We start from the raw sequence: 13505 nt of genomic DNA, 5'->3' as shown, positions 1-13505 counted from the left end.
TTAAAGTTTGTTGCTGTAGCAGTAGAGTACTTCACAAAATGGGTAGAGGCCGAACCTCTCGCCACAATATCGGAGCCCAAGCTAAGAGCCTTCACTTGGAGGTCTATCATTTGTAGGTTTGGGATACCAAAGGTCCTCATCACCGACAATGGCAGGCAATTTGACAACCAACCATTTAGAAACTTTTGCTCAAACCTTGGGATTGATCACCGTCTGACATCAATTTCGCATCCTCAGAGCAATGGTCTGACCGAGGTAACAAATCGAATCATATTGCAAGACCTCCGAACAAGAATAAGCAATGCTAGGGGTTCTTGGTCCGACGAGCTACCTTCTATACTACGGACATATAGAACAACTCATAGGACAACCACAGGAGAAACCCCTTTTATGTTAGCCTATGGCATTGAAGCAATGGTCCCAGTGAAAATTAGACTGCCAAGCCATAGGAGGCTCGTGCCAGAAACCTCGGAGCATACAACTCAGAAATCTCGGAGCATACAACTGAACATCTTGATCTCTTGGAAGAAGTACGGGAGCAAGCCGCTATAAAGGTGGCCTCTTACCAAACTAAGACAGCGAAACATTTTAATAGCAAAGTCAAGGCTCGGAGATTCAGAGCTGGCGATTTGGTCTTGAGGAGGGCCGAAGCAGCAGGCCACCCCCCAGGGAAACTCGGGCCCATCTGGGAAGGGCCCTTTGAAGTCATACGACAGGTTCGCAGAGGAGCATACAGCTTAAGAGACACCTCGAGCAGACCTCTTCCGAGGCCCTAGAATGCCGACAATCTAAAAATATATTACAAGTAAAATTCCCGACGCCTTTTTGGAGATTTTCTTTTTCTGCATTTTATTTCTAGTTTAGCGGGCCTGCGTGCCCATGCATGTTTTCCGTTCTCTTTTGTAATGAACTACGTTCGGCTTAATCCCGTTTGGGTACGTAGGCAGCTTGGATACATTATAAATCCAAGTCCAGTCCAAACAATTAATAAATCCAAACCCCGGGTATAACAACCCGATAGTTTGCTTTGCGTCCAGCAAGCCGTCTAAAGCCTTGCCCCGAGCAAGCATGTAAGCCTTGTCCTCGGACAAGCCAATGTAAGCCTTGTCCTCGAGCAAGCCCCCTTTAAGCCTTGTCCTTGGCAAGCCAATGTAAGCCTTGCCCTCGAGCAAGCCCCCTTTAAGCCTTGTCCTTGACAAGCCAATGTAAGTCTTGCCCTCGAGCAAGCCCTTTAAGCCTTGCCCTCGAGCAAGCCCCCTTTAAGCCTTGTCCTTGGCAAGCCAATGTAAGCATTGCCCTCGAGCAAGCCCTTTAAGCCTTGCCCTTGAGCAAGCCCCCTTTAAGCCTTATCCTTGACAAGCCAATGTAAGCCTTGCCCTCGAGCAAGCCCCTTTAAGCCTTGTCCTTGACAAACCAATGTAAGCCTTGCGCTCGAGCAAGCCGTCTAAAGCCTTGCCTCGAGCAAGCACCAAAATCTTGGAGCTCATAATCAGCACATCAAAATAGTGCAGCACAAGTATAAATACCGAGGACATATATCCCGACCATATATCCTTGTATTTTTTTCCAAGCCTGAAAATGAAAGCTCGGGATAAACTCATGTACAGAGGTCGGTCACAATTATTCGTACTCCTCGGGGACTACCATCCTTTGAACTTAATCCTCGAGTGTTAAGTGTGTAGAAAACTACACTGTCCTCGGCATTATCACTTATCTAAAAATTGAGTTATTCTCAATCGTCGAGATGATTAATTAGTCGTCGAAAATAATTAATCTTCTTTAGTCGTCGAGGTAACTTGTCCAGTGCTCGGGGGTTCACACTTGGATGTTCCAAGATAATTTTATTATTTAGTCCTCGAGATACTTGCTTGGGGTTCACACTTGGATGTTCCAAGATAATTTTATTATTTAGTCCTCGAGGTAACTTGTTTAATGCTCGAGTTCAACAACGATGTTCCCAAATAATTTTACAGTTTGAGTCCTCGGGATGAATTTGTGTTCGTTATAATATTCAGAAATATTTTCACAAATTAGGTCCTCGAGGTGTTTCAACTACTCTAGGCGTCGAGTTATTTAACCATCTTACGTCGGGCTATTTGAATGATCGAGATACATTGACACAGCAAAAGGAAAATACTTGATCGAGTAAAATACATGTTCAAATTACAAAATGGAAGGGCTATCATCATACAAAAAAAAAACCTAATCTAAGTCCTCGGCCCTTTCTCCCGAGGCTGTGCTCCCCTGCTCCTCCACTGCTTCCTCGCCGTCAACATCGACCTCTTAGTCCTCGACGGTTTCCTCGGACTCTGACAGCTCGAGGGTATCAGCAATCTCCGGGATGTTCTTTAGATCCTCGGGGTTAGCATCGGGCTTCGATCTCAAAAATGCCCGAGCTTCCTTGAAGGCATAGAAGTACGAGCCCATGGCATACTCTCCCTTAAGGCCGTTAAACTCCTCGGACATTTTAAAGTCCTCGATCGTGACCCCTTGAGCTTCAGCCAGGCGAGTCTCAAAATCAACCTTCAAACGCTCGATCTCGAGCTTTAAACCTTCAGCCTCGCCCTTAGCAGTTCCAGCCTCTTCTCGAGCTCTATGGGCATCATTTTTTGAATCCTCGAGCTCCTTCCGAAGAAGAAACCGTTCAGCCTCCAAGTCGGCTACCCTCTTCTCCAGTGCTCGAGAAGAGTCCTCGAGTTCAGTGGTCTTTTGGGCCTCATCTTTCCCCTTCAGAGAAAGGCCTCGGGCAATGCTCAAAGCCTACAACATATAAACCCGAGCTTAAAATAATCACAGTGTTTAAACCTTTTTAAACCTTGTATTTTAAACAAAGTAGAATGGGCGAGCTTACCTTCAGAGTAAGGGATTCCAGAGCCTTCATGCCCTCATCAAAATCGAGGTCCTTCCTGTACTTGTCCACGATGCTTGACACCAGAGGACACCAGTCAGGCTCCTGGTTTTGGAAAGAGGGCATAGGTCGAACCTCATCCTCGAGGTCAACAACCTCGGGAGTACTCCTTGGTCGAGGATGTGACCGAGGTGGACCAGTAGGAGTCTTCGTGGCCTGTGTGGTCGGGGTATGTCCTCGGGCAGAAGTTTTGCCAGGCCCACTCCTGATATTCTCCGTGTCCCGAGCTTTCTTCTTTCCTCTCTTCTGCCCTGAAGCTCGGGTTTGAGGGGCCTTTGACTTCTTGGTCACGGCCTGTCTGAGGGCTAAAGGATCAAAAGTCATCTCTGCAAAAAAGAACAAGTCATTAGAACGAGCACAATTATAAGTTCAAGGACAGATCAGTAAAGAGGAAGGCAAAAAGGTCCTACCCAAGCCAAGGGTTTTTGAGTAGGTAAAATGGAAAATTTGACCATGACAGGTGCACATAGAGATAAGGATTCTACTGCAACCTCTAAACCCATATCTAAAAGTGCACACATCCCGCCCTCCAGGGCACATTCAAGTTGGCGGAACAATCACATTGGGGGGCTCTGGAACCAAGCGTGGGGAGTTCGATTCCTGGAAGGCACAACTTGGAAGGCAAGATTTATCTTGGAAGGCAAGTTGCTGTAAGGCAGTAAAGAGGCTCCCTTCGGGGAAGGAGTAAAAGCCGTGTGGGAACTTGGGAACCAACAAGGGCACATCCCGCGATTTACCTCCCTGAGCTGCTGAGGGGCCGGAGGTTCAGGGACGAGGATATAGTCTGGCGCAAGCTGGGACACCTCATTAAAAAAAAAGTGCACAATTCCCTACAAATTACCTTCCCATGATAAAAAAAAACACTTCTTTCCAACTCATCACCACCCGACTAAATAGCAAGAACTTCCTGCAATGGTCTCGGACTGCTCTCATGGTGATTTTGGTTGTGGACATCTTGGTTACGTAATCGGAACTACAACAAAATCGGATGAAGATGATCCTACATATGCAACATGGGATGCTCAGAACTCCATGGTAATGGCTTGTGATGGTGACATTTTTCCAATATCCCCGATCAGTGTATCCCGAGGACTAGTTTTGATAAAGTTGTAAATCCATTTGCGGTGTCCTCGAGGATGAACATCCTCGAGACACTATGCCCGACCACAACTCCATGCTGCTTCGCATATTGCAACCATATGTCCTCGGGCATAGTCCTCGGGAATATGCTCCCCCTCACTACTGACGATTGTTAACCCTTTAGAATTCCTACGCAATTAGGAATCTTAACTCCCAGAAGAATCCTATCTCATGTATAATTCCGGAATTCAACCAACTCCTTAACCATTCAGGACTCCAACAGATGATGACATCCAGCTAGCTCAGTCCAATTATGAGAATGTCACTTACCACTATAAATACAGAACCTTGAACCATTATTCAGGTACGTTTTCTCATTGTTCTTCAGCACATAGCCTCACGCATATATTTCCCCTTTCTGAGTTAAGCATTGGAGGGGCGACGAGAACATACCTCGTTGCCTTTGTTTCAGGTATCGGAAGATCACGTTTGTGCTCCTTATCAATCATCAAGTTCGGGAAATCTGCAGGTACGATTTTTGGTAGCATCAGCTTGGATAGATATTTCAATGGAAGAGGATATTAGGGAATCTTAAATGTATTATTCAATTGCAAAAGAGCTCTGGGGTGTATTTACGGTAGCCTTTTCAGACTTAGAAAATTCTGCTCAACTATTTGAGCTTCGAAATAGGGCACGAAATCTACGCCAAGGTGAATTGGATATCAGACAATATCACAACTCCCTGCAACGGCTATGGCGAGAGATTGACATGTTCGTTCAAAAAGATTAGGATAAACCTAAGGATACTGAGAAGTATAAGAAACGGGTGGAAAATGATAAAATCTATGATTTTCTAGCCGATTTGGTTCTCGAATTGGTTGAAGTTCGTGGCAGATTACTGGGTACGAAGCTGACTCCTGCAATTGATAAAATCTTTGCTGAAGTACGTAGGGAAGCCAGTCAGAAATGTGTAATGCTTGGAGACTCCAAGCAATCTTCATTGGAGACTCCAAGCAATCTTCATTGGAGACCTCTGCACTTGCTGCTCATGGACAAGTACCATCACATGTACCAATATCTAACAACCCTTGATGCGAACACTGCAAGAGAACTAACCACTCCACCGACCAGTGTTGGGTTCTTCATGATAGACCTCCGAATAGAAAGCAAGGCAATCGAAGTGATGCAGACCAAAATAGGTTCACCTTGAGGAAGCCCAGTCGCGTAACCTTTTCGGCCTCCAGAGTTCGACCGAACCTTCGCCGAGCACAGCCCCATCTGAGAATATTTCTCCCTCTTTTCCCAAAGTCCAACTTGAGCAATTATACAAGCTTCTCACTTATACAGCACCGGCTTCTAGCTTGACGGCAAAGAGAGGTAATCACATGTCGACTCTAGCAGACAGAGGTAATGTGAAATAATGGGTTATCGATTTGAGAGCCACTGACCACATGACAGCCTGTGTAAAATTATTTTAATTTTTACTAACCATGTCCCGGACATTTGAAAGTAAAAATAGCTGATGGGTCACTTTCTCCAATTGTTGGAATCAGAACTATTAGACTCACTCCATATGTCGAATTTATCTTGCAATCTTCTTTCTATCGGCAAATTAATTAAAGTTTGCATTGCAGCGTCAATTTTACCGAGTCATTGTGTATTTTTAGGATTTGACTTCGGGGAAGAGGATTGGTCATGCTAAAGAATGTGAGAGACTTTACTATTTTCTGAAAGATGTTTACTGGAATAAACAAGCTCACACTGCAAGCTGCAGGTCTATCCCTCGAGAACAAAAAAAATGTTGTGACACCGTCATTTAGATCATCCTAGTTTTTCATATCTTAAACATTTACTCTCATCATTGTTTTGCAATAAAGATATGTTTACTTGTGATATTTATCAATCAGCTAAACATGCTCGTTCTTCATTTCAGTCTCATGATTATCAATCGTCATCACCTTTTACTTTAATATATAGTGATCTGTGGGGTCCTTCTAGGGTTAAGAGTCTTACGAGTAAACATTGGTTCATAACTTTTACGGATAATCATACGAGGGTATGTTGGGTCTATCTCTTGAAAGATAAGTCCAAACTACGTAAACTTTAAAAAACTTTTACTCTATGATTCTAACCCAATTTGATGCCCCAAAAAAAAAATTCGAACCAATAATGGGCGGGAGTACTTCAATCAAGTTTTGGGAAATTTTCTCATCGAGAAAGGTATCTTATATCAAAGTTCCTGTATTATTATCCCCCAACAAAATGGAATTGCAAAAAGAAAAAATCGGCATCTCCTTGAAACTACTAGAGCCCTTATGTTTTTACTAGTAATGTTCCAAAACTATTTTGGGGAGATGCAGTTCTCACTGCATGTTATCTCATAAATAGAATGCCTACCAGGATATACAATTTCACAACTTTGTTAATAGTTCTGTCAAATCTTTACCCGCAAATCCGATCTATACTTTCCATACCCCTAAGAGTGTTTGGGTGTGCAGCCTTCACTCATATCCATGATCACAAACGTACTAAGTTAGGTTCTAAAGCTCAAAAATGTATGTTCTTGGGGTATTCTCCATCAAAGAAAGGGTACAATAGTTACTCCATTGTCACTCGTAAATACTACATATCTATGGATGTTACATTCTTTGAGTTTGTTCCCTGTTTTTCCCAAAATTCCCCTCAGGGAGAGGAACGTGATGATGGGAATTTTTTGGAAACTACATCACAAATACCACAGATACCCATATCACCCATCAAAGAATCGAAACCTCCCATGTCAAACTATACTTCACCTACTAACCTTCTCCACTTTTCGATACGTCACAAAGTATTGACTCCTTTGTACAACTAAGTTCAATGACAGGGGAGACAAACAACTTGCAATCACATAAAAGCTTTGTGTTTATCTTAGAAGGAAAAATCCTGAAAATGTGGAACATCTCATAGTCCAACCGCAAAACCATGAATCTGATCTGGAGTCAGGTAATCTCTCTTCTTCACAAAGTGACTACTAATGATTTGGATGTTCCTATTGTACTCAGAAATGGAGTTAGATCTTGTACACAATGTCCTATCTTTAATTTCGTACGGTACAATCATCTATCCGATTCAGTTCAGGCTGTGGTTGCAAACCTGTCATCAATTGAGATACCAAACTCCATTCATGAAGCCTTATCAATTCCAAAATGGAATAAGGCAGTTGAGGAGGAGATCAGAGCCTTGAATAGAAACAAGACTTGGCAGATTGGGGAAAAACCTAAGGATAAGTCAATTGTTGGGTACAAATGGATGTTATCTGTTAAGTACAAGTTAGATGGCTTGATAGAGCACTATAAAGCCAAATTAGTGGCAAGTGGAGATACTCAAACATATAGAGTTGACTACCAGGAAACTTTTGCTCCAGTTACAAAATTAAATACAACGAGAGTCCTTCTGGCACTAGCAGCAAACATAGATTGGAAGTTTCAACAATTGGATGTAAAAAATGCTTTCCTAAATGGTGATCTGGAAGAAAAAGTATATATGGAACTTCCTCCTGGGTTTGATGGAGCCAAGGTCAAAGGAAAGGTCCATAAACTGGACAAATCCTTACGTGGGCTAAAGCAATATCTATGAACCTAGTTTGGGAGATTCATGAATGCTGTTTATCAATAAGAATACACCAAGCCTAATCGATTATACTATGTTCTACAGAAAGTCTGACGGAAAAATTGCCATTCTAATTGTCTATGTAGATGATATAGTTTTAACAGGAGATAACTATGAAGAAATGGAGAGGCTGAAGAAAGCACTTTCAGCTGATTCAATATAAAAGACTTCGATCCTTTACGGTATTTTCTTAGCCTAAAGGTTGCAAAAAATAGGAGTGGAATTTCAATTTCACAGAGAAAATATGTCTTGGATATCTTAAAAGAAATGGGTATGCTAGGAAGCAAGCCAACGGATGTTCCTATAAATCCCAATCATAAACTTGGAGATTGCTTAGGAAGCACATTGGTGGATAAGGGGAGATATCAGCACCTGATAGGAAAGCACATCTCCTTGTCACACACTTGGGCGGACATTGCTTGTACAGTTAGTGTGGAGAGTCAATTCATGCATGCTCCATTTAAAAAGCATATGGAAGCTATTTACCAAATCCTAAGATATTTGAAGGGGACTCCTGGTTTTGGACTCTACTTCAGACAAAATTCAAAAAGGTCTATTGAAACCTTCATAGATGCTGATTGGGCAGGATCAGTGATGGACATGAGATCCGCGATGGACATGAGATCCGCAACCGGTTATTGTACCTTTTTATGGGGAAACCTAGTCATTTGGAGGAGTAAGAATCAACCAGTTGTAGCCAGGAATAGTGCTGAAGTTGAATTCGGAGCTTTGGCACATGGAATTTAAAGTAATGTGGTTAAAATTACTAATAAATGAATTTGGTTTCCAAGGAGATAAGCCTATGAAAGTTTATTGTGATAATAAGGCAGCCATCACAATGTCTCACAATCCTGTTCACCATGACAGGACTAAACATGTTGAGGTGGATAGACATTTTATCAAAAAGAAAATAGAAAATGGAACAATATATATGATGTACTTGTCTTTATCTAAACAAGCTGCAGACTTATTAACGAATGGATTATTTAAACCCATGTTCGAAAACATGGTGTGCAAGCTGGAACTGTTTAGCTTGTATCGTCCAGCTTGAGGGGGGAGTGTTGAAGATACCAGAATATTATTAAGGATTTGGTGTTTTAATTGTTTCCTTATGTATTAATTTATTATAGTTACCGTAATATTCTTTCCTTAGTTATAGATATAGAATATATTTCCTATTTTGATATGTATCCTAGACCTATATAATGGTAGTACACGGCTGGAACAAGAATAACAATTGCTTTCTCTTTTATTGTGGTCTCTTCATTCTAATCATCTCCCCAATTTCAGTATTTATAGGATTACAAATGAAATAGCGGCTTTTGGATAAAAATACACGTGACCTCATCTCCTTGGTCTAAACATCTAATCCCAGGCATCAATTTGGACTCACTAGCATGTGGTGCATTTAATGTTTAGAAAGGACAGCTACTTTATTGACAAGACTTGACATTTATATTTATTACAAATATCCCATCAATCATTCCAAACAGATTTTATACATAAGTTCAGGATCTTCTTCATATGGGTCGTCACTTGCTGTAGCAAGCTTTGGACTTTGTGGATCTTCCTCGCCTCAGTGCCTCTTCTTCAACAGATTAGACATGAATGGGCTTCGGACTAATCTTCCCACACCTTGTCTTGTATGGGAGGCTCGCCGGAGGTGATTCCAATACACGCGTGGGTTGGCTAATTAACCAAGGAGCCTCGATGGTTGGCCACGTGGACAAGAGAGTCTCGATGACGTGGAGCCACATGTGATGAGGCATAACAATAATAATAATAATAATTTTGTACCGAATTGCATGTTTTCAAGGAAAAGTATGTGATAACTTCAAGAATTAAATCACCGTTCAGTTCTCCCATATTTTTGTTGTATAAATATAATTCATTCATAGGAATACATACTTACTTTCAAGACTTAGTCAAACACGCACTAAGACTTGTTTACAATAGTCTACTATAAAACTGAAGAAGTTTATGTTAGCTATCAACCTACTGCAATCTTCTTTATTTACCTGAATTGAATCGACTACTAAAAAAAATAATAATAATAATCCACGGACGACCAAATTTTATATTTCTATTACAGTATAAACAATTTTAAATTGTTATGTGGTTTACGCAAACAATACGCAAGCTTTAAGTAGTTTATTACTTGTCCCAACTTGATATGTAATCTGTTGAATTCTGAGGCATATATCAATTGACTTTGTTCCCTCTCTTGCCTATCTCTTACGTTAACAAATGTAAGTCTAGGAATGTTTTTTAACATTTACTCAAGTAAAACATAACAAATACCCATTAATAATATATGTTTTTACTTTTTGTTTCGTTTCTATACAAAACTATCTGTTTAACTTTCTTATCCTTTTCCCCATTTTTCATTTAAGAAATTTACTAGACTTAAAGCCAAAAAGTATTGGGTAGAAGAAACTATAACAATCCAGTCATAAATTAAAGTTAACAACTCACATTGTATGATTAAGTGTTGATTATAAAAAAGAAAAGGAAGCTACACTCTTTCTTTTGGAAAGGGAGGATTAGGGAAATTCTCTTCTAAATGTATTCATTTGGGATTTTTAAGGACTTTTGAGGATTTAAAAAGTTTAGGTGTATTTAATTGAGATTTTCAAAAACTCTCTAAAGGGGTGTTTGATTCACCCAATTCCATGGAAATGCAAAATGTAGTGTTTGATTCACAAAATTTTCCATGGAATTGGTTTCTAACTTTTATTGGAAGTTGTGTTATTCCTTGATTTGGTGGAATTTCAATTCTCACCATATATGGTCAGAATTGAAATTTTCGGTTACTGTAGCGATTTTTTTTTTCGTTTTTTTTAGGCAATGGAAACCAATTTTAAGAATTATTGTAAAAAAATATTTCTCTTTCATTGATAATTTTCATATAAAATAAAACCAAACGAACACTAAAAAATAGATGATTTTCTTAAATTATTTATTTATTTATTTTTTTGCTTTTTGGTGATGGAGACCAATGTCATCCCCAATACCAGTAAATTCTATTCTTTTAATTGACAATTTTCATGTCAAACAAAGTCAAACGAACATAAAAAAAAACACATTTATTTCAACATTTTTCAAGTGAAAAATTATATCAATCAAACACAATAATTTACAATTCTCAGAAAAACGATTCTAGGCAATTCAATTCCCTGAAATTCGTTTTCCACCCAATTCCCAGGAAAAGTTTAGATACATTTAATTGAGACTTCTATAGATTTTTAAAAAGTTTTTAAAAGTCAGGGAGTGTTTAATTGAAGACATTCAAATAGAAAGTAACTTTTGGAGAATTAGCTACTTATTGAACTTTTGAAGATTTTTAAGTAAAAAATATAAATAACAAATCTCAAAGAAAAGTCTTCATATATTGTGAAGATTTCATAACCCATAAGAAAAAAAAAACAACTTTTTTCCCCTTATACCTCTCTATTATATTTGTTGTAGTCAATTTATAATTATTCTATATATACATAATTACTTTTGATTTTCTAAACGTAAAATTCCATGTAATCAACCTATTCTTTTTTCTTTTTCTAGTAAGAACAATTTGTTTCTTAGAAATTATATTAATTTAGTGTAAAAAAAATTTACTATTTTATTTGCGTCAAAATTGAATGATTGGGCTGTGACTAGTGGCTTTCCTCAAGAAATTTTTGTGGGCATAATGATTCTCGAAAATGTTAATTAGGTAGTAAGAAAGTTTGTAATTTTTCAGGTATATAATGAATTTGTAAGATGAAAAATCTTTAATCAAAGTCTACAGAAATCCATGAGAGACTTTTATTAATTCTTAATGAATCCATAGAATTCACTTAAAAGCGCACAAGATTCACATAAACCATCCACTTAATTTTTTTATGGAAGTCTCCAAAATCTCCAATTGAGTATGCCCCCCTTCGTAGCTTTCTCTAGACCTTCGGAAAGAGCACGGAAAAAATCGACTTGAATGGTACGATCCCTTTGTCACCCAAGAATGAAAAAGGTGATCTTGTAGTTCTTAGTCTGCGAAGATACGTTGTTAAGTGCTCCATTTTCTTGTCTCGTTGAGGCCGAAATTTGATTCTATCCCCTACTCTTTTAATTTAAAATTATAAATGAAGTAGTTCCATATAACATTCAAGCAACCAAAAATGTAGATTTATTGTTCTGTCATTACTCATTTATGAAAATTCTGGGCATATCTACAAAATTTATATTTTTCTGTTAGTGCAAAAGAAAGTATTCTTTGGTTCTTTGTTAATTAAAATTTCATCAAAGTTATTTTTGATATGCAAGCCTAAGTTAAAACACTTGAATTGTAAATTGTTTTTGTTGGATATTGGTTAAATAAATTGAGAATTGAAAATCGATTAAAGTTCGTATCGAATTCGGGCAAATACTCAAAAGCTCGACTCAATCTGTTTTGGCAAAATTGTTTGCCACTTCGCCGCTTCGGAGCGCACAAACGTGGGGGGTCGGGGGCAACGCCCCCGAAAGAGAATTTTGATTTCTCTGCATGTATTGAAGGGTATATTTGGCATTTCGAAAACCAATATCGGATGAATGAGAAATTACGAAAAAGGCCTCAACCATTAGTGAATAGACACCTTTTCATAAAGGTGCATTGTTTGGAAAGGGTGCATGGTTTGGCCTCAACCATTTCGTCCACACCCCTTCATGGTCTATAAATAGGACCCTTTGGGTGTCATATTCCTCACAGTTTGATATGCAAAAACGTCTCTCATCCTCTCTTCTATCCAAAATCAAAATCATTTCATAACAAAAAATAACATATTAGAAAAACATCTTATTTATAAATAATTTCATCTAAAATTTGTAATGTTAATCTTATAAATTCACCTAAATTTTCAATTTGGTCCCCTATATATTGCCTAGTTTTGTAATTAACCATAACTTTAATAACATTAGAAGACTTTTAAAAACATTTTACATATTTGATAAAAACTTGAAATATTTGAACCTTAAAAAAAATTGTTGGGCCCTCAAATTATTGAAAAAAAAAAGTTGAAAATGCTAAGAGACGCTTGATTTGCAGTTTTTAACGCTCAAAATCTGTTTGGTCTAATATTTTTTTAAAACGCATTTACGAAAACAAGTTTAACTTATAATATAGAATTCATACTGTATTTTACTTGTTGAGTTATTCCAGTGAAAACACTAAAAATGATTAAAATAAGAAATAGACTTATAAGTAAAACATTATAAAAATAAAATTCTAAAATAAAAAATTTTTAAAAATGAAAATTTAGAAATTTAGAAAAAATAAAATTCTAAAAATTAAAAGTATAAAATTATGAAAAATAAAAATTGAGAAGAAAATAAAATTCTTAATTTGTGAATCTAAACTAAAACTAATTATCTTTAAGCTTTGCTATCCTTCATTAATCATTGCCTTGTTCATTAATCATTGCCTTGTCTGATTGATTTAATTTAGCAACTACTCCCCAAAGTGAAATATGATTCTTTTAAGGAAGTTACTTAATGCTTCTAGTACGAGTGAAAATTTTGTGACATATCAATGTTTTAACCAATAGCTGAATCCTACTTTTCTGCTTTTGAGACCATTTTAGGAATATTCCAACTTTGGCTCAAAGTTATACAGTTTACGCCATTGACCTCCTTGGTATTGGTGCTTCGAATAAGCCAGCAGGTTTTGCATATTCCATGGAAGTATGGGCTGAGGTAAATGATATCAACCATTTTCTTCATAAGGGGTTTTACTCAACTAGTTATTCACTATACGAAGCCGCCTGTTATTCAATATTATACTGTGGACAGATGATATTGGATTTCTTGGATGAAATTGTTCAAAGGCCAGCGATACTAATGGGAAATTTTGTTG

The 13505-nt window shown here is 38.1% G+C and overlaps 3 protein-coding genes across 3 annotated transcripts in view; 2 read left to right on the top strand and 1 right to left on the bottom strand.

The window, feature by feature from the left end:
* Positions 1-552, top strand: part of LOC111404729 (uncharacterized protein K02A2.6-like) — a 10908-nt gene extending 10356 nt beyond the window's left edge. The window contains exon 2 of the mRNA XM_023033495.1: positions 7-552. Within this exon, the coding sequence (XP_022889263.1) occupies positions 7-552 (546 nt within the window). The remainder of the gene's footprint in view (positions 1-6) is intronic.
* Positions 553-2283: 1731 nt separating this feature from the next.
* On the bottom strand, positions 2284-3232 carry LOC111404728. Its single transcript, XM_023033494.1, has 2 exons — positions 2852-3232; positions 2284-2760 (listed from the first exon to the last, which is right to left on the bottom strand). Exons 1-2 carry the CDS (start codon positions 3230-3232, stop codon positions 2284-2286), a joined length of 858 nt encoding a protein of 285 aa, XP_022889262.1.
* A 4674-nt stretch (positions 3233-7906) lies between these two features.
* Positions 7907-8386, top strand: LOC111404727 (uncharacterized mitochondrial protein AtMg00810-like). Its single transcript, XM_023033493.1, has one exon. It carries the CDS (start codon positions 7907-7909, stop codon positions 8384-8386), a length of 480 nt encoding a protein of 159 aa, XP_022889261.1.
* Positions 8387-13505: the final 5119 nt, after the last annotated feature.

This window comes from Olea europaea, chromosome 11, assembly GCF_002742605.1.
Source record: "Olea europaea var. sylvestris chromosome 11, O_europaea_v1, whole genome shotgun sequence".
NCBI lineage: Eukaryota > Viridiplantae > Streptophyta > Magnoliopsida > Lamiales > Oleaceae > Olea > Olea europaea.
Note: the sequence above shows the minus strand (reverse complement) of the source record. Positions and strands in the feature narration are given on the sequence as shown.